General features: G+C 36.5%; 1 protein-coding gene across 1 annotated transcript in view; it reads right to left on the bottom strand.

Moving 5' to 3' along the window:
- FZD3 (frizzled class receptor 3) overlaps nt 1–21,436 on the bottom strand; it is a 153,472-nt gene that overhangs the window by 37,787 nt on the left and 94,249 nt on the right. Inside the window, exon 5 of the mRNA XM_004382189.2 lies at nt 6,217–6,365. Coding sequence (XP_004382246.1) covers nt 6,217–6,365 — 149 coding nt within the window. The remainder of the gene's footprint in view (nt 1–6,216; nt 6,366–21,436) is intronic.

Raw genomic sequence — 21,436 nt, 5'->3', positions numbered from 1 at the left:
CTTTTTCATTGTTGTTGATTTTGTATTTGTTGAGTCTTTATATTTTTCTTGTTTTTAATTTTGATATGTAGGATTGATAGCTTCCTTTGTGGTTACCTTAACATTTACCCCTATTTTTCTAAGTTTAAACCAGTCTTTTATTTCTTTATATTGCCTTGACTTCCTCTCCATGTGAAAAATCTATCACTACATTTCTTAGTCCCTCTTTTTTGTTTTAATGTTGTCATCTTTCACATGTTTACATCTCTGTTTCCCTATTTTCAGTGTTTTAGCTTTGATTTATTTTTGTGTCTTCCCTATCTGGGCTGATATCTGGTTGCTCTGTCCTGTGTTCTAGTCTTGGGTTGTTATCTGATATTATTTTCTAACCAGAGGATTCCCTTTAGTATTTCTTGTAATTTTGGTTTGGTTTTTGCAAACTCCCTAAACTTCTGTTTATCTGCAAATGCCCTAATTTCGCCATCATACTTGATAGATAGTTTTGCTGGATATATAATTCTTGGGTGGCAATTTTTTTCCTTCAAGGCTTTATATATGTTATCCCATTGCCTTCCTGCCTGCTTGGCTTCTGCTGAGTAGTCCAAGCTTAGTCTTACTGACTCTCCTTTGTAGAAGAATTTTCCTTTATGCCTATCAGCTCTTAAAATTCTCTCTTTATCTTTGGTTTTGGCAAGTTTGATTATGTTTTGGTGACTTTCTTATGGTATCTGCCTTATGTCGGGTTCGATGAGCATATTGGACAGATATCTTCTCATCTGTCATGATACCAGGGAAGTTTTATGCCAACAAATCTTCAACAATTCTCTCTGTATTTTTTGTGATCCACCTCGTTCCGGTACTCTGTTCCCTCGTAGGTTATTCCTCTTGATAGAGTCCTACATAATTCTTAGAATTTCTTCATTTTTAAAAATTCTTTTATCTGATTCTTCCTCAAGTAAGTTGGTGTCAAGTGCTTTATCTTCAGTCTCACTAATTCTGACTTCTATTGCCTCAATTCTGCTCCTATGACTTTCTATTGATTGTCTAATTCTGAAACTTTATTGTTAATTTTCTGGATTTCTGATTGCTGTCTCTGTATGCATTCTTGCAGCCTATTAAATTTGTCATTATGCTCTTGAATAACCTTCTTAAGATCCTCTATTGTTTTGTGTGCTCCTTAGCATGTTCTGTGTTTCGACTGATCTCCTTCCTTATTTCTTGAAGAGTTCCGTGTATTAATCTTTTGTATTCTACCTCTGGTAATTCCAAGAAATTCTCTTCCTCTGGAAAATTTCTAGATTCTTTATTTTGGGAGGTTGCTGAAGCCATCATGGTCTGCCTCTTTATGTGATCTGATATTGACTGTTGTCTCCAAGCCATCAATTTTATTATATTTATTTATTTAATGTTTGCTTGCTGTGTCCTAGCTTCTTGTTTTGTTTTGTTATGTCAAAACAGGATGCTCGTGTGAGCTACTTTGATTATTGCTGCCTTTGAAGCTCTAATGTCCTGTCACCAGGTGATTAGATCTGTTACTAGGTATGTGAGCCCACGAATCTGTTTAATTTTCTTGTATGAATTCACTCAGGTGTCCAGGTAGTTGGTCACCAAGTGTGTGGTGCAGGCTCTCACCTACAGTCCTAATGGTGTTGGCACAGGTATCTGGCTGCAGTAGGGGATCATGCGCTGAGCAAGGCAGGAGGCTGACAGCTGCCCGGATGTCTGGGAGGAAAGTGTGTCCCTGTTCCCTAGAGCACGTAGGTGGTTGGGTTTTGCAGCCAGACTATGAGCACCCAGTGCTGTTGGGTGTAAGGATTGGGGGGCACTACTTATTCCTGGACCCCTGTCATGGGTGGCTAAGTGATGTGGGTGGAGCCACCAGTCCTCAGGCCACTTATGTGGGTAGGTGAGGACCCTGCTTAATGGGCAGAGCAGTATCAAATCTCATGAACCTGCCACTGCACAGCTGAAAACACTTGAAGTTAGACTTCAGGTATATCCCCTGTTGTACTGTGGTAATGAGGGCCTACACTGTTGAAATGGCCCCACATAAGTCTATGCAGGGGTGAAAGTCACTCAAAATCCGTGGGCCTCTTATGCCTATGCCTAGGCAAAGGAGCTGTGCCTACTTAGAGTTCCTGGCTTAGGGGAGCCAGCAGCTTATTTTTTCCCTGTTTGTTAATTTTTTCCTTCTCCAAGGTTGGGAGAATAGATCAGGGCACATGACAGGTCCTACTTCTGGCCCAGAGACTCAGCAGTTGCGGTAGCTGTCCTGGACCTGGTGCAGAGCAAGCAGTAGGGAGGTAAATGGGAGAGAGGTTTTTCCCAAAGGGGTGTGTTTTTTGATGCATGTGGTAGGCCAGATCCAAGTATTTATCTTTTGCCAATTGAGGGCTGCTTTTCGCTGGTTCTGGATGCCTGAGTAGAGTCTCTGCTGCTGGGTCTCTCCCGACGTGCAAAACACCTACCGAGTGCCACTGCTTGCCTCACTGTGCACATTTGAGCTGATCCGGCCTGAAGGGCTCTGGCTCCCACTGGGTCAGGTCTGGCAACTCCTCGCTGCTTCCCAACTGTCTCTCCCTCCCGTTGCCACTCAGTCTGATTCCTCAACTTTGCCTTTGATGTTCATTGCTCCTAGATTGTTATATATAATCAATTCACTTGTTTTTTGGTTATTTGTTGTAAGAGGGACTACAGGAAGCATCTGACTACTCCACCACCTTCCAACTTTATTTTCTAGACTTGGTTCCAACTGACTTCTGGTTATTCCAAAAATTTACTCCACTCTCAAAGGGTGAAGGTTTGTCCCTTTATTTTACAGATAAGAAAACAGAGGTCCAGAGAAATTGACTTAACTCAGGTAATTCCAAAAGAGGAGTTCTAAAAATATTTCACCGTCAGAATTATTGGCATAGTCTTAAATGCAACTTCACTTGGGGGAGAACATGAATTTGATTAGCACAATAATAGAAGCCAGTCTCTTTATAACATAGTATAATAGAGTGGTTAAGAGCAAAGCTCTAGAGTTAGACCACTTTGGTTTTAATCACAATTTTAGCATTCGCTAGCTGTATAACCTTGACTCTCTCAGTTTCCTTATATGTAAAATGATGAATTCCTTCACAGTGTTAAGAGGATTAAATGATTTAATTAATGTGAAAAGCGCTGAAAGAGGGGCAATGGTGGTTCAGTAGTAGAATTTTCACTTTCCATGAGGGATACCTGAGTTTGATTCCTGGCCATTTTTATGGTTTGAATTATGTCCCCCCAAAAATGTGTATATCAATTTGGCTGGGCCACAGTTCCCAGAACTGTGTGGTTGTTCTCCATTTTGTGATTGTAATTTTATGTTAAAGAGGATTAGGGTGGGATTGTAACACCACCCTTACCCAGGTCACATCCCTGATCCAATGTACAGGGAGTTTCTCTAGGGTGTCGCCTAGACCACCTTTTAACTTACAAGAGATAAAAGGAAAGGGAAGCAAGCAGAGAATTGAGGACCTCATACCACCAAGAAAGAAGCACTGGGAGCAGAGCGCATCCTTTAGACCCAAGGTTCCTATGCAGAGAAGCTCCTAGTCCGGGGAAAGACTGATGATGACAAGGACCTTCCTCCAGAGCTGACAGAGAGAGAAAGCCTTCCCCTGGAGATGACGCCCTGAATTTGGACTTCTAGCCTACTAGACTGTGAGAAAATAAACTTCTCTTTGTGAAAGCCATCCACTTGTGGTATTCCTGTTAGAGCAGCACTGGATGACTAAGACACCAATGCACCTCATGCACAGTCACAATCCATCTGTCTGTTGAGGCATGCGTGTTGCTACAATGCTGAATAGTTTTCATCAGAGCTCCTAGACTAAGACAGACTAGGAAGAAAGGCCTGGTGATCTAATTCAGAAAATCAGCCAATGAAAACCATGTGGATCACAATGGTCCCATGTGTAACTGATCATGGGGGTGGCACAGGACCAGGCAGCATTTCATTCTGTTGTGCATGGGGTCACCATGAGTCAGAGCCTGACGTGATGGCAGCTAACAACAAAGTGCTTAGAACAGTGTTTGTAATACTGAACGTGCTCAATAAATTGGGAACCATTATTATGATTACTTTATGGACATTTCTCCAAGGTTAAACCTGATAAAAGCTAGATAAAGCTATTAGATACTCATTCTTGAGTTCCAGAATCAGGACCTGCCAAGCAAGCCCAGGGAGCAGTCCTGGCTTAGAGGATCACAATGACTTTGATGGTGAGGGATCCAGAGATGTAGAAACCAGACAGAATGAATAGTCCTTCAGAGTTTTAACCAATTTCAAAAGTGTTCTACCCCAGTCAGGATCCTCCCCTACCCTCCGCCAATAGCTAGGATGGATCCCTAGAAGGGTAGCCTGGGTTTAGCTCCATCTGGAATTTCTAATACAATGCTATTATAGAATTGTTGTCTATGGTCCAGAGGTGCCCAAGGTGTTTAATTCAAGCCCTTTCCTCAACATCATGTTTTACTCTGATTAAAAATAAAATAACTTTTCAAAGAATACACAGATAAATCACAGTAAATCCAGTAAGGAAGGAATCTCCATGAAAGCTGGAACTTAGCTTGTTTTGTCTGCTATTTAATCCCTGGTATCCTAAAATAGTCTATGGCACATCCAAACCAAAACCAAACCTGTTGCCTGGTGGGTTTGAAGCACCAATCTTTCAGTTAGCAGCCGAGCACTTAACCACTTCACCACCAGGACTCCTTTTATGGCACATAGTAAGCATTTAGTAGAGCCTTTCTTAAAGAATGAATAAATAAATGCCTTTTTTTTTTTTTTTTTTTGGCAATTGCATGACCCCTTCCCTTTTGTTCCTTCTCTGCCCTATAAAACTGTATTTAAAGGAGAAATGCATTATTTGATATCACTGATAGCAGTCTCAGATACTGTAATAAGAAATGTATATCTTAAAACTGTGATCTTTTCATCTGTGATGTTAATCTAATCTTTGTAACCAAAACTAACCAATTGCTGAATTTATTCCAACTCATGGCAACCCCATGTGTGTTAGAGTAGAACTGTGCTCCATAGGGTTTCCGCTGGATGATTTTTCTGAAGTAGCTAAAGAGGTCTTTCTTCCAAGGCACCTCTGGGTGGATCTGAACCTCCAATCTCTCAGCGGCCAAGAGCATTAACCGTTTGCACCACCCTGATGTGTAACAGAGACTGCTTATTACTGGTGATCTAATAAATACAGATTTTGTTTGTGAGGCAAATACTAAAGTAACTTTAGGTTATAACACATAAGAAAACAAATCAACCCATATACAACATGACATTTTACATATAATCTAAGGAGTTCTATAGACTATACCTCCCAAAGCCCATGGAAGACCCTAGGATAAGTAAAACCATGGGACATGAACTCCACTAACTTAGAATTTGTGATAAGTCAGATATACTATATACATGAGACTAGCATGAGTGAAAAATTGGAAACCATTTCTTCCTTTGTGAATATTTTAGGGTTTTTTTCTTATTTGTTTGATGAATTAGGGGCTCATGAAATTAAAGATTCCTAAATATTCTTTCAAATGATTGCTTCAGCAAGTGTCATATTTTACCATGACATTCTATTATACAGCATGGTCAATTATGAATTAAAATAACTTCTTTAACATATCTCATTTTATCTATTATTGTCATTTTTCTATTTTGGCTTTAACATACACTACATCAGAATGGGATAACACTCTACCTCTTTAATTCATTTTTGGTATAGTTGAAACAACAATGTTCAACCAGGAAAGAGACGTCTAATCTAACTCTTAACATTAAATACCTGTGTGACTCTGGCCTGAGTACTTAACCCGTCTTGTGTTTCAGTTTTCTAATCTGTAAAATAGAGGTGGTTACACATACCAACCCTCAAAAGAATATCAAGAAGGTTAAATAAGAATGTTAATACATTAGTTTGTTTTTTCAATCTAAGAAATTATACCAGGTTTTTTCATAAAGATTAACGTTCCCTCAGATATTTTGAATTAGTACAGGAAAAGATCACCAAGCCTGGTATTACTTGGCCATTTTCTCAAAATAAATTTTTAGTTTTTAATTAGATATGTTACTATGCCAATCATAACCTGTGGCTGCTTACAAGGTTATAATCTTTTTTGAATATTTTCTCCAAATCCAAATTATTGTAAAATAAGCAACACAAAAATTTATGTAAATGTGAGGTTTGTTTTATTTCAACTTACTCTTTTTTCCTACGACCATGGAAAAAACTGGCCCATTCAAAACATGTTTTTTTGCTTCCAACCCAAAAAATGGAGGGAATACCAACTATGAGTGCCATCAGGTATTTCATCAGAAAAAGAATCAGGTCAGGACGGCTCATCTGAGTAACCTACAAGAAGAAAAAGAAAAATATCTTAAATATAAAAAAAGAACTTGTTATTAAAGAAAGGCCATTATAGATCATTTAAATGAAATAAAATACTTAATTCTACAAATTCGACATTTTTAAGTTTCTGTACTTAATACTGTACAAAGCCCCATGTGAGACTTATGTAACAGAAATATGGCTTATTTTATTGTTTCCCCACATTGATAAGCTAGATGAAAATACAAATTAAAGAAATCGCAGAATAGTTAAGAACTACAATTAAGAAGCAGTAGATGAAGAGACACGAAAGCAGATCACAAATAACCTCATTTACAAATATGATGGCTTCTTGTTGGCTCATTTTTTTTTTTTACTTCTACATAGCATCAGTTATCAACGATCATCTCACACTTTACAAACTTCTTATGTCCCCTGGCTTCTATAGCACTGCAATCATGATTATTCTCCTAATCAGGCATTTTATTTTCTTCTCTGCCTTCTACTCCAGCTCTCTTTCTTCTACTCTTTTCCTGCCCTCCATACAAGGGCTCTTAAAGTCACTCCTCTCTTCTCTCTTTATTCCCTCAACTAATCACTTAGACCTAGAAATCATCTAGGTTTATTCTTTACCTAAGAAATGAATTTCCTTTCAATTTAGTTGTTCTATGAATATATTTGGTACAGTAATAAAATTAAAGGGTAGCCTCTTCTAAGTTCAAATAGCTCTAGCTGTTCTGTTTATCGGGCCTACCTGTCCTTTTAAGGCATAAAGAATAAAGCTAATGTTTCAAAAGTCCTGCCAGAAACAGTATAATTTTGGGAAAGAAGTGACAAAAGTCTACCCAAAAAATCCAAGAGAATCAACTGAAAAACTAACAGAAATAATGAAAGAGTTCAGGATTAATATAAAAAAAAAATCTCACATTTTCCTATATACTATAATGTTATAACTAACTAAATGTTGTTAGTTGCTGTTCAGTCGATTCCAACTATGGCAACCCCATGTGTGCAGACTAAAACTGCGCTATAGGATTTTCAAGGCTGGGACCCTTTGGAAGCAGATCACCAGGCCTGTCTTCCAAGGCACCTCTAGGTAGGTTTGAACTACCAATCTTTCAGATAGTAGTCAAGCACTCAACTGTTTGTGCCACCCAGTGACTCCTACAAATAACTAGGTAGGAAACATACTGAATATAATTTCATTTATAATATCAACAAAAATTATAAAATGCCCAGGAATAAACCTAACAAGAAATAAAAAGAAAACTATCAAACTCTACGAAGGACACAGAGGAAGATCGGTATAAATGGATAGACATTCCATGTTTCTACATAAGAAGACAGAGTGTTTTAAAGATGTCACTTCAATTCTTCCCCAAATTAATCCTATAAACCTATAAATCCCAAAAGACCAAAAGGATTTTTTCATAAAGCTTGAAGTTATTTGTGATAAAAGTTGTTATTTTAAATACATAGGGAAAAGATGGATTGTTTAATAAATGATGTTGAGATGGTTGACAATTCACTTGGGAGAAAAATAATTTAGGCCTCATCTCACACAATAAAGAAAAATAAATTCTAGGCAGATAAAAATAAAAGTATTAAAAGAATGCAGAACAGTTTTTAATTGAAGGAAGGAGACAAAAGGTCCTTTTTTAGAGTAACGTGAAACCATGAAATCATAAAAGGCTTTGACTGCTAAAAATTTTAAACTTCTTCAGGGTAAGATAGCATAAACAGAATTAACTGACTAATGATAAACTAGAAATATTAACTGTATTCTCTATGGCACAGAATTAAAGAGCTCTTATATATCAGTAAAGCAAACCTAAGGAAAACAAAGCAAAAGAATTAATAAAGATAAAAGAGAAAATTAAGTAATTATAATACATAAAAATAGCAAAACTTATTAACAAGCCCAGAAGTTAATTATTTAAGAAAAATAATAAATAGGCCATCTTCTAGCCTAATCAAAACAACAAAGGAAAGAAAACAGCAAATATACACACAGAAACACACAGAAATTATAATAAGGAAACAACTACAAGAAGAAAGGAACTTTTATTAACATTAAGAGATTATTTTGCCCAACTACATGTAAATAAACTTGAAAATTAATGGAAACAAATGACAGGAAAACAAAATTTAACAAAAGTGACTCTAGAACAGAGAGAAAATTTAAACTGACGAATTATAGAAGAAATAAATAGGTAAGAAAAAAAAAAAGAGCTGCCTCCTTCCCCAAAGCACTAGACCCAGACAGTTTCATGGGAATGTTCTAATAAACTTTTTAAAGAGCATATAATTCCAAACTGAACAAGAACACAGAATAAGAAGAAAACCTTTCAAATTCTTTATGTAAAGCAAGCATAAAATTGGGATCAAACCTCAACAAAGACTGCATAAAACTGTTCATCTCATTTATAATTTTTTTATGCAAACAGAATCCAACAGCACTTTAAAAGAACATGCCATAACCAAATGTAGGAATGCAAGGATAGTTCAATATCAGAAACTGTATTTATAAATTCAACATATTACTAGATCAAAGGGAAAAAACATGATTGTCTCCATGGATGCTGAAAAGGCATTTGATAAAATTAAATATTCATCCTTAAAATCGTAGTAAAATACGAATAGATGATGAATAATTCCTTTAAGTGAAAATAAATTTATCTCAGTCCAAAAGCCAGTATCATGCTTAATGGGAAAACACCAGAAACCATTAGAAATATTTCCATTAAAGTCAGGAATATAAGAATAGCATCTACGGCCAACACTTTTAAATTAACCTTGTTTCAACAGCTCAGACTGCAATTAAACAAGAGAAAGAAATTAAGAATGCAAAAACGAGAAAAGAGGAGGTAAAATTATCATTATTTCCAAATAGTATAATTCTATATCTGGAAGAAGCTAAAAAAATAAAGTAAAAACTATTATAAATAATAAGCAATGTGGCTAGGTATAAAACTAAAATACAGAAATAACTTTCATATATATATAAGCAAGTAGATATAAGAAAGGAAAGTTTTTATTTACCATAGTAACAGAAAACTACCTAAGAATAAATTTAATAAGGAAAATTAGTGATGTAGATGAAGAAAACTTTGAAACATTCCCCTTAAAACGTGTTCTTGGCTAGAAATAATCACTATCATAAAAAAGAAAATTCTTCTTGATTTAGTAATTAAATTTAACACAATTCCAATAAAAATACCAACAGATTATCTGAGGATTAGACAAACTGATTCTGAAATTCATATGGAAAAACAAACAAGCAAGAATAACCAGGAAAATCCTGAAAGAGAAGAGAAACATATCATTAAACTACAATAGTTTAAACTACATAATACTGGGGCCTAGATAGATTTAGTATATGTGGTATTTCAAATCATTGGGAAAAAGATGGATTATTCAATAAAAGGATTCTAGACAGGCAACTAGAAAAAAAAATAGAGCTGAAGCCATGCCACTCCTCATACCAAGATGAATTCCTAACGGATCAAAAACTCTAATGTAAAAATAATAAAAATTAAACAGCAACAGCAACAAAGAAAACAAAGTTCTCGATAAAAACTTTTATACTCCCAGGGTGAGGAACAACTTTCTATCTATGACACTATCTAACTATGATTTCTAAAAATCTAGAAACAGTAAAGACTTATAAATCTGACAACATAAAACCCCAACATTTCTGTATGGCCATAACCTTCATGACAACAGTCAAAGAGACAATAAAAAACTTGGCAGATAATTGTCGCAAATCGTACGGCAGATAAAGGGCCTAATTTCATTAATAAAATAGACAACTCCTGAAAATGAGAGTTCAGAACCGAAAGAAAAATGGGCAACTGACATAGACAGTTTACAGAAAAACAAATACGAATGGCTCTCAGCCTCACTCAGTTAAAAATATTAAAATTAAATGATAAAAAAGAAACAAAAAAATTTAATTACATGATGATTCTATTTTTTAATCTATAATATAGGTAAGATCCAGAAGTCTGGCAGTATATTGTATTAGCAAATGTGAGGATAAATAGACACTGTCATATACTGAAGATGGGAATGTAAATCCATACAGCCTACATAAAAGACAATTTGTTAGTATCTATAAAAATTATACCCATTGATCAAGCAATTCTACTTTTAGAAATTTATAGTACAGCTATATTCATACATATGTGAAATGATACATGCACAAGTATTATTTGCAATAGTAAAATATTAGAAACAATATGGTTCATACAGTCAGTGGAATAGTATGAAGTCATTAAAAATATTGAGGAAAGTTTTCTTCTTTAATTATTGATCTTCAAATTTTATTGTTAAACGACAAAAACAGGTGGGGAAATGTGTATAGTAGCTACCATTTGAGTGAAAAAGAGAGGAAGAAAAGGAGCATATTTGCTTGTATATGCATAAACATCTCTAAAAGGAAATGCAAATTCCTTATAACACGGTTATCCTTGGGAAGGGCGTTGTGAACCTGGGAAACACAGGTAAGGATAGAAGAGAGACTTTTTCTCAAATACTTTAGTTGCATTTGGGTTTTGAACCATGTGAATATATTTAAAATTTTTAAGAATAAAAAATTCCAAATATAAATAAGTGCTGAGTGGGATACAGGGAAACACCCTCATTGTTGGGAAGGATATAAATTGGTATAATCTTTCTGGTATATAATCTTGTAATATTTATCAAAAAATGAACTGTGAATACCCTTTGATCCAGCAATTCTACTTCAAGAATCTCTTAAAGATATAATAGGTCCTTATTATTTAGAGGATTATTTAAATAAATCATGGTACAAGCAAATAACTAAATAAGCAGCCATTAAAAAATAATGTAAAGTTAAAAAAGGAAGACACAGACAATAGTGGGCTGGTAAATGTTTAACATTTAACCATTTGATTGGGTGGAAGCCCTGATTTGTAGCATTTGCCGATTGTTGTGGTGTAAATACACCGGTCATGGCCGTTTTCAAGCTACCAGTGTGATAGCACTGAATGAGAAGTTGTGAAGATGCACACAATGGTCTCTCATGGGCTGGGCAAGCCAGGTTCAGCAGCCACTAATTGTAGACTAAAATGTCAAATATGATACCACTTATGTCTTAAAATTTTATATATAACATTTATAACATGCTATTTATAAATACAGTAAATATTAATATTTGGTACCACTATGTATTGGTTTGGTTATGTACTGCTACATAAGAAACCACACCAAAACTTAACAGCTTAAAACAGGGTTCAGCTAAATCATTCTCACTTGTGGGTCTCATGTATATTTGCAGTCAGCTGATGGCCATGGCTAAAATCAGCTGAAAGTAGACTCAGCTAGACATACAAGATGGTTTCTTCACTCAAATGTCCGGCATCTCAGCTGGGATGGCTGCAAAATGTGGGATCTATTTGAAGAGCTCTCTCTCCATACAGTCTTTTCATATGGCTTATGGCTACTTTGGGCTTCTTCACATTACGTAGTCTCACTGTAGTATGACTTCTTACAAGAGGCTGCCTCCTCCAGAGCAAGCGTTCCAAGAGGACCAGGCAAAAGCTGCAAGTCTTCTTACGACCTAGCCTTGAAGTCAGGCAGTCACTTTGCTGCATTCTATTAATCTAAAGCGAGTCACAGGACCAGCCCAGTTCAAGGGAAGGGGACTGCACATCACTGAAGACTGACTATGTATGGACCAAAAAGTATAGAACTATATATATAAAAATGTAAATAGTGGTTATAGTGATAGGAGGGGGTGTGCCTTTTACTTCCTCTGAGTACATTTTACAATTTTATTTTTTCTAATATTTTGGATTTTTTTTTAAAACTGGAGAAAACTACATGTATATAGTCAACATTTACAAAACATATTTAACCACAAAAATTTCTGGTAGGTAGTATGTTTCTAGAAATTTATCCATTTCCTGTAGGTTTTCAAATTTGTTGCAGTATAGTTTTTCACAATACTCTGTTATGATCCTTTTTATTTCAGTTGGGTCTGTTGTAATGACCCCCATTTCATTTCTTATTTGGGTTATTTGCATCCTCTCCTGTGTTTCTTCTATCAGTTTAGTCAACGGTTTGTCAATTTTGTTGATCCTTTCAAAGAACTAACTTTTGGTTTAGTTGATTCTTTCTATTGTTTTTCTATTCTCTATTTCATTTATTTCTGCTCTGATCTTACTTCCTCTCTTCTGGTGGCTGTGGGCTTTTTTTTATTGGCTGGTCTCTATTTGTTTGAGTTGTGTAGTTAATGTTTTGATTTTGTCCCTTTTTTCTTTTTTGATGTGTGTGTCTATTGCTATAAATTGTCCTCTGAGGACTGCTTTTGCTTTGTCCCAAAGGTTTTGGTATGATGTGTTTTCATTCTTGTTTGATTCTAGGAATTTTTTGATTCCATCTTTATTACCCAGTGTTTGTAAGCAGGGTATTATTCACTTTCCATGTAATTGAATTTTTTCCCTTGCTCTTCCTGTTGTTAATTTCTACCTTGATGGCGTTGTGGTCAGAGAAGATACTTTGTATTATCCCTATGTTTTGGATTTTGTTGAGGGTTGCTCTGTGGCCTAAGATGTGGTCTATTCTGAAGAATGTTTCATGTGCGTTCGCAAAGAATGTGTACTTTGCAGCTGTTGGGTGTAGGGTTCTATATATGTCTATGAGGTCAAGTTGGCTGATTGTGCCCTTTAGGTCTGCTGTATCTTTGTTGAGCTTCTTTCTAGATGTTCTCTCCTTTACCGAGAGTGGTGTGTTGAAGTCTCCTACTATTATTGCGGAGCTGTCAATTTCTTTTTTCAGTGCTGTTAGAGTTTGTTTTCTGTATTTTGGAGCCCTGTCATTGGGTGCGTAGATGTTTATTATGGTTATGTCTTCATGATGAATTTTCCCTTTAATCACTATATAGTGTCATTCTTTGTCTTTTATGATGGATTTTGTTTTAAAGTCTATTTTATTTAAGATTAGTATTGCCACTCCTGCTCTTTTTTGGTGGCTGTTTGCTGGATATATTTTTTTTCCATCCTTTGATTTTTAATAAATTTACATCTTTGTTTCTAAGGTGTGTCTCCTGTAGACAGCATATTGAAGGATCCTGTTTTTTTTATCCATTCCGTCACTCTCTATCTCTTTATGGGTGCATTTAGGCCATTTACATTCAGTGTAATTATTGATAGATGTGAGTTTATTGCTGTCATTTTGTAGTGCTTTTTTCTGTGATGCTGACATTTTCTTCGTTCCTCTTACTCTCCTGTGCTGAATTCCTTTTGTTTGTGGATTTTTTTTTTCATCTGTTTTGTAGATTTTGTTTTCACTGAGACTTTATGTTTCTCTTCTTTATTTTGATGAGTAGATTTGTTAACTTTCTTTGTGGTTACCCTGAAATTTATCCTTATCTTCCTAGGTTTGAACTAGTCTATTATTACTCAGTATTGCCTTGCCTTCTTCTCCATTAGAAGGTTCTATACCTACGCTGTTTATTCCCTCTTTTATTGTTCTGATGTTGTTGTCATTTACAGATTAACCTCTCTGGTTCCCTGTTGTAATTCTTCTGGGTTTGGGCAGTCCTTGAGAGTTCATTTCCTAGGTTGGTATCTGACAATCCTGCGTCCTAGTTTCAGCCTGTGGTCTGATGTTGCTTGTTCTCAGACCGAAGGACTCCCTTTAATAATTCTTATAAGTTTGGTTTGGTTTTTACATAGTCCCTTAATTTCTGTTTATATGAAAATGTCCCAATTTTGCCATCATATTTGAATGAGAGTTTTGCAGGATATATTATTCTTGGCTGGCAATTTTTTCTTTCAAGGTTTTATGTATGTCATCCCACTGCCTTCTTGCCTGCATGGTTTCTGCTAAGTAATATGAGCTTAGTCTTATTGTTTTTCTTCTGTATGTGGCTTTTCATTTTTCTCGAGCTGCTCTCAAGATTGCTTCTTTCTCTTTGGTTTTAGCGAGTGTGATTATGATATGCCTTGGTGATTTTCTTTTGGGGTCTATCCTATATGGGGTTCATTGAACTTCTTGGATGCTAAGGTTTTAATCGTTCATGATATTGGGGAAATTTTCTCTCAGCAGTTCTTCAATGATCCTCTCTGTGTTTTCCATTTTGTCCTCCTGTTCTTGAACTCCAATCAGTCACAGATTTTTGCTTTTGATTGTATCCCACATAATTCTCAGGGTCTCTTCATTTTTCTTCATTCTTTTTTCTGATTTTTCCTCGAACAGAGTTGTATCCAAGTGTTTGTCTTCAATTTCACTGGTTCTGTCTTCCAACATTTCAAATCTGCTCCTCAGCCCTTGTATGACACTATTCATTTCTGAAATCTTGTTGTTTACCTTTTGGATTTCTAAATGTTGTTTTTGTATGATTTCTAGTTGTGAATTTATTTTGGTATTTTGTTCCTGTATTATTTTCCTGAATTCTTCCATTTTTTGTCTGTGTTTTCCATGAATTTGTCTGCCATTTCCATGAATTTGTCTATTTTTTCCTCATTTTTGTCTGCTTTTTGCTTCAACTCTTGGATAGCTCTGAATATTAGAGATTTGAATTCCCTATCAGGTAGTTCTAGTGCCTTTTCTTCCACTGGAAAGTCACTGGTGTTTTTATTTTGGACACCTACAGGAACCATCCTGTCCTGTTTTTTTTTTTTATATGTTTTGATATTGTCTGCTCTCTTCGGGACATTCTGTAGTTATTTTCCTCATTTACTGATTGCAGATTTATTTGTTTTGTCCTGCTTTTTTGCTTTATTTGGCTATGTCTGAGCTGGCGGGCTGTGCATTCTTTGTTTTCTGTGGGCATGAAACTTTTCAACTCCTTCTCCAATGGGCAGCATCAGTCGCTCAGCCATGATGCAGTAGGACAGGTCCAGCCGAAGGGGAGTTGCTGGGATGGGTTGTTTGTGGCACATACTAGGGCTGATAGGGCGGGCTGGGAATCAGTGCAGGGCAGGTTCTGGTAGGCCATGCCTGTGCTGCTCAGGGGTGTGATTTTCAGCTTATGGTGCAGGTAGGCAGGAAGGAGGGGGGAGGTTGGGATGTGTGGAGTTAAGATGGGTATGGGAAAGAGAAGAGAGAAACGGGAGCCAAAAAGCAACAAACAAAAAAGAGTGCTAAGGGAGCTTGCCATTGGAGTGGACAGATGCAAGACCGAGAAATGGAGAAAAACAAAAAGGGTAAAAGGAAAATAAATAAAAAGAAAAGCCCTCAGGGATCTCACCAGTGCAGCTGTGGAGACTGGGGAAGTGGCTCTCAGGCCACGAAGTACAGCCTGGCTAGAAAGGGTAGAGGTGTCATATAGTACCAGGTATTCAGAAGACAGGAAGAGAAGGTAAATATACAGAGACAAGAAACTGAGAAATGAAGAAAGACAAAAAGGGAAAGAGAAAAGAAAAACAAACAAGAAAAAAGAAATGCCTCCAGGGATCCCACTGTGCGGCTGTGCAAACTGAGGAAGTAGCTCCCAAGCCGCACAGTACAGTCTGGCTAGAAGGGGTTCCCAAGCTAAGGAAAAAAAACAAAACAAAACAAATCAAAACAAACAAAAAAAAAGCCCCAGGGATCCCACCAGCGCAGTGGTGTGGGCCGGGAAGCAGTTCCACAGTCGAGTGGTGTTTCACAGCCTTTCAGGAAGAAGCAAAGATGGCACAGGGAGCCATGTAGGGGAGATGGGAGGAGGGGGAGGTGGTGAGAGGTATGGAAGAAACCAAAAGTAGTGGAAAAAAGTAACACCAACAACAAACAAATGACACTCTGGGAGCCGGCCAGTGTAGGCAGGTGGAATCCAAGTGGCACAGGGCTGAAGCCAGTGCCTCCTGGCCAAGAGACTGTGGCCACAGGAACCAGAGGAGGCCAAGTGCAGGTGAAGAAGGGTGGGAGGTGGGGAAGCGTATATCAATGGTTACTGGTTGTTCTGGCTCCTGCTGGGAGCTCTGTGAAGCTGCTTTCCTATACTCCGTGTTTGCAAATCTCTGACAGGAGTTTGAGATGGTGAATCCGTGCTGCATTAGCTGATAGGGGACCTCTGCAGGTATCTCTCCTTGCTCTCTGTTCCCTGTCAGTTTCTTATTCCATTTGGTGCTTGGCTGAGTTCTTTATCTCTTCATTTGATGCTTACGGTTTCAGGACTGACGTTTGTCTCTGTTTGACTTAGTTTTTCAGCTATTTGCTGTGGAGGGATGGCGTGGTGCTTCTGTCTATAGCGCCATGTTGCCCGGGAGTAAAAAAATTTTAAAGCCATAATGTATTTACAGAATGCCAAATGTGCATGAGATACAAAGTGAGTTTATAGTAACCCATTGCCGTCGATTCCGACTCATAGTGACCCTACAGTAGACATCCATAAATGTTCTAAAAATGAATTTCTCTAAGAAATTATCAAAAATTTTAGTGATATTTAATATATAGTGTACAATGAATATCATAAATATTTAAAATAAGCTATACAAATATGTCAATGATCAAATAGAAAACATGATGAATTTGAAAATGAATCCATGATGAGGCCTTATATTCTGCATTTATGTCATCTTCGTATGTGACTTCCTTGAATTCTCTGTTATGGCACACCGCTTCTTAAAGGCAGATTTTCACGTAATAGTCACTATGAGTCGAAATAGACTCCATGGTAATGGGTTTTTGGTTTTTTTTTTTAAATGTATTTAGTATATTAAATGAGTTGGAACACATAAAGTACTTACATATGTCCTCAAAAATGTGTTCCATGGAACACTACTGACCCAGAAAACATTAAAAGGCATTCCATAATAAGAGATTCTATGATAAAATAAAAATTGGACATTATAATCCTCCACTTGGAGATTCACATGCATATCTGCATATTAAAGGCTCTGAGAAGTCCTAATGTAAAACCTGTTTATCTTTGCTTACCCAGTGTTTCCTAAGCTGATATACTTATATTTCCTTATCTGAAAAATAAAGGTGTCTGAAATAGGTATATTCTAAGGTTTATCCTCATAGCCTATGACTCTATTAACTAGGAAAAACTTTATGGGGGAATTACAGTCTGGTTTTTATTATGTCTAAGTTTGCTCCAAAAGTTATGCTCCTAGTCCATGATTTAAAAATCTATCATACTAGTATGTAAATGTTAACCATGACTGTATACATTTTTTGGCTTACAAAAACAGAGAAAGCCACTATAAATGTGGGGGGAGGGAGGTAAAGGGAAGAATGTAACAGTTAAGTAGCACACTTCAAATCACATCTGTTTATATTCAATGAATGATGAGAATGACTGGTTGATGAAAAGAAAGTATTTGTAAATATAAAAAGGTGACTTAGAAAAAGGATATAATGAAGAGGCATAAGGCTAAGAACATAAACATTAAATCTAGTAAAATTTTAATCAAAGAAGTATAGAGGGAGATCTACTGAGTTTATCATGAAATTAGAGGTATATGCTATGTGAAAAGAACACTGGCCTGAGCAATATGATCTTGGCAAATCACTTTTTGTAAAATAAGGGGCTTAAACTTAATGACCTTTGAGGTTACCTTCAATTCTAGATGACTGATCATCTGCAGTCTAAATACTCTTCTTCAGAGATCTTATGGACACAATCTAATCCCTTTGTTTTATAGATGTGAAATCAAAGTCTATGAAGATGAATTGATTTGTTCAAGATCTCTAACTAATTAATTCATTCACTTAAATACTGAGTGCCTACTATGTCCTGATGCAAGAGATATAGCGGTAAATGAGTTAAAAAATTTCCTGCCCTTGTTGGGTGTACATTCTAGGGAGGGGTGGAGGGTAAGAGTGGAGTGCTTCAATAAACAAGAAAATAAATCTTGTAATTTCAGGTAGTAACAATCTGTGAGAAATAAAGCAGGCTAGGGAGTAGCATTTGGGGGTGTGATGTGGCGTAGTGAATGGGGGCATGCTATTTTAGATAACAGTGGTCAGGAAAGGTCTCTCCAAGGACATGAGATTTAAGCAGCAATCTGGAGTATATTCTAGGGTAAGAGTGTTTTAAGCAGAAAGAACAGCAATAACAATAATCCTGAGAGAACAAATTTGTTGTCTTTGAAGAATAATAACAAGAGCGCCAGTGTGGGTACAGTTGAGCATGCAAAGAAGAAAGTGATAGGCGATGAAGTCAAAGAAGTAAGCAGAAGGCCAAATCATATATGGCCCTGCAGGCCATGCTAAGAATATGAATTTTATTCGATGAGTAATAGGAACCCACTGGGGGTTCTGGTCAAATGAGCAACATGATCTATGTTTTAAAAAGATCACTCTGAAAAATTTGGCAACAGATACTGATGACAGTTGCATAAGATGATCTAATGTAATTACTGTCATTGAACCGTACATGTAAAAATGTCGAATTGGCAAATGTGTTAAAAAAAAAAAAAAAAAGGATCACTCTGGCTACTGTGTTAGAAACACACTGTAATGGAGCAACAGTAGAAGCAAGAGGATGAATTGGAAGGTCACTGTGAAAGTACCAATGGCTTGGACTACGGTAGAGTGGAGGTGGTGAGAAGTTGATGGATTGGATATGAGGTATGTGAGAAAAAGAGGGCTCAAGGATAATTACAAATTTGGTTCTAAGCAATTGGTGAATGAAGATACCGTTTACTGAACAGGGAAGAATTGGGGATAGATGCAGGAAGTAGGTTTAAGGAGGAAAAATTAAGAGTTTTATTTTAGATATGTTAAGTTTGAAATAAGTAACCCTGGTGGGGCAATGGTTAAGTGCTCAGCTGCTAACCGAAAGGCTGGTGGTTTGAACCTACCCAGCAGTTCTGCAGGAGAAAGACCTGGCAATCTGCCTTCCATAAAAGATTATAGCCAAGAAAATGCTATGGGGCAGTGCTACTCTGTCACACAGGGCGCTATGAGTCAAAAATGAACTTGATGACACCCAATAACAGCAACAAGTTTGAAATGCGTGGTAAGCTTCCAAATGGAAATGTCATGTAAATATAAGTCTGGAGCTCAGAAATGAGACTGGGCTATACATATTTTAAAAAATAAGACTAGATGAGATTACCCATAAAAGAAATGGAGAAAGAGAGAGACTTTGACTAGGTAAAAAACCCTATCTCCTACTCTCGAAGCCCACTTTTCAAACAAAGATTAGATGGGCCTATAAAACAAAAAATAACACACGTGAGAAATGTGTTCCTTAGTTCAATCAAATATACGAAACCAAATGGGCAACTCCTGCCCAAAAGCAAGACGAGAAGGCAGGAAGGGACAGGAAATGGATGAATGGACACAGGGAACCCAGGGTGGAAAGCAGAAGCATGCTGTCACATTGTGGGGATTGCAACCAATGTCACTAAACAGTATGTGTATAAATTTTTGAATGAGAAATTAACTTGGGCTGTAAATTTTTACCTAAAGCACAATTAAAAAAAAAAAAAAAACCCAATCTCCTAACTTTTCTTTAAACTACATTGTGCTGTCTTTCATAAATTACAAATACTATCCACATAAATGTTTGAATAAAGGGAAGGAGTGCTAAAAACAAAATGAGCAACAACCACCACCAAGACCTTCAGTTAGGCAAGGCAGTACAATGGAGATTTGGAGGAGAGTAAGGATGTAACATGGAACATATTGCATTATAAAGTGCTGGTTAAAGCCAAAATTCCAGGGAAGACAAGTCAGGGCCTGCCCATGGCAGGGCTACAGTGAGAAAATAACTCAAGCAACATCTGTTTTGTGAACATCTCACAGGCAAAGAGTGTTGGACTCAGAGGGCCAAGACATTGAAGAAGGCCAAGTGGGAGTTTTTCCTTATAAATGAGAAAAGAGAAAGAGGAGGGGTAATTAATGCATTATTATCTGGTTATACTCAGGGAATGCAAAAATATTGAGGCAATTAGTATATAAAACAGGACATACATAAGCTAGGAAGGCAAAACCCACAAAAGAAAATATTTAAATAAAGGAAAAGGAACACAATGTTTAAAAACATCCCTATATTCCTAGAGCCAAGAAGGTTGGATGAACCCCTGACTATTGCCCTGAGATAATCTTTAAACCTTAAACCAAAAATATCCCATGAAGTCTTCTTAAAACCAAACAACAGTTTAGCTTAACTAGTAAAAAATGTCTGCTTTGAGCATTAAGCTCTTTTAAGAACTATCTATGTGGGATCAAACTGACAAACAGCAACTTGAAATATCAGATAGGACCTTAGGGGGCAGTGAATTTATGTTAATGGTAGAGGAAAAACTCAGAAAAGGAGGGTGAGAATGGTTGCACAACTCGAAGAATGTAATCAATGTCACTAAATGGTACATGTAGAAACTGTTGAAATGGTGTTATGTTTTGCTGTGTATATTCTCAACAACAACAAAGTAAATAAAACTTAAAAAAAAAGGTAATGGTGGTGGAATGATTTGGAAAAGGACAGTGAGAATGGTAGCACAATTTGAAGAATGTAATCAATTATACTGAATTGTATATGTAGAAATTGTTGAACTGGTGTGTTTTTGGCTGTGTAACTTTCACCAACTTTTTTTTGAAAAAGCCATATAATGAACTGGATATCTATAGACTGGAGTGGGAAGTGGAAACCACTAAATATTTCAGTTCCTTGTGTAATTAAAATGGACAAATGAGAAACTTTATTCTCTCTTTTTTTTTTAAATGTCCTCTGAAAAAAAGACTGATATATTCCTACTGATAAGAAATATTTCACCTTAACAATTGAAAGAATTCACCTGATGTATTTCTTTGGTCTATTTACTGGGAAATGAAGGAGAATTCCAGGCAGGGAAGGGAGACATCAGTACCAATTGCAAACCCTGTATCTTGAATAATCTTTTTCTACAACAGCTTGACTAGCCATGAACAACCTACATTCACTTTCTTCTGAACAATCAATCTCCACTAACATCACTCTAATTTTAATCAATAGAATTGCAATGTGACTTTACTCAATCATACTCTGAAAATGTTTTCCTACATTTTGCTTTTCCTATTTAGATCCATAATCCACCAAAGATAGCTGGAACTTAAACTATTTTTAATTAAGTAGAAAACATTATTCACAGAGCAGGGGGGAAAAAAGGCCTTGACAAAAAAAAAAAAAAAAAGAAAATCACTGAGTG

Source organism: Trichechus manatus, unplaced genomic scaffold (genome assembly GCF_000243295.1).
Source record: "Trichechus manatus latirostris isolate Lorelei unplaced genomic scaffold, TriManLat1.0 scaffold00091, whole genome shotgun sequence".
Classification (NCBI taxonomy): domain Eukaryota; kingdom Metazoa; phylum Chordata; class Mammalia; order Sirenia; family Trichechidae; genus Trichechus; species Trichechus manatus.
The sequence above is the reverse complement of the archived record's forward strand: the minus strand, read 5'-3'. Positions and strand labels throughout refer to the sequence as shown.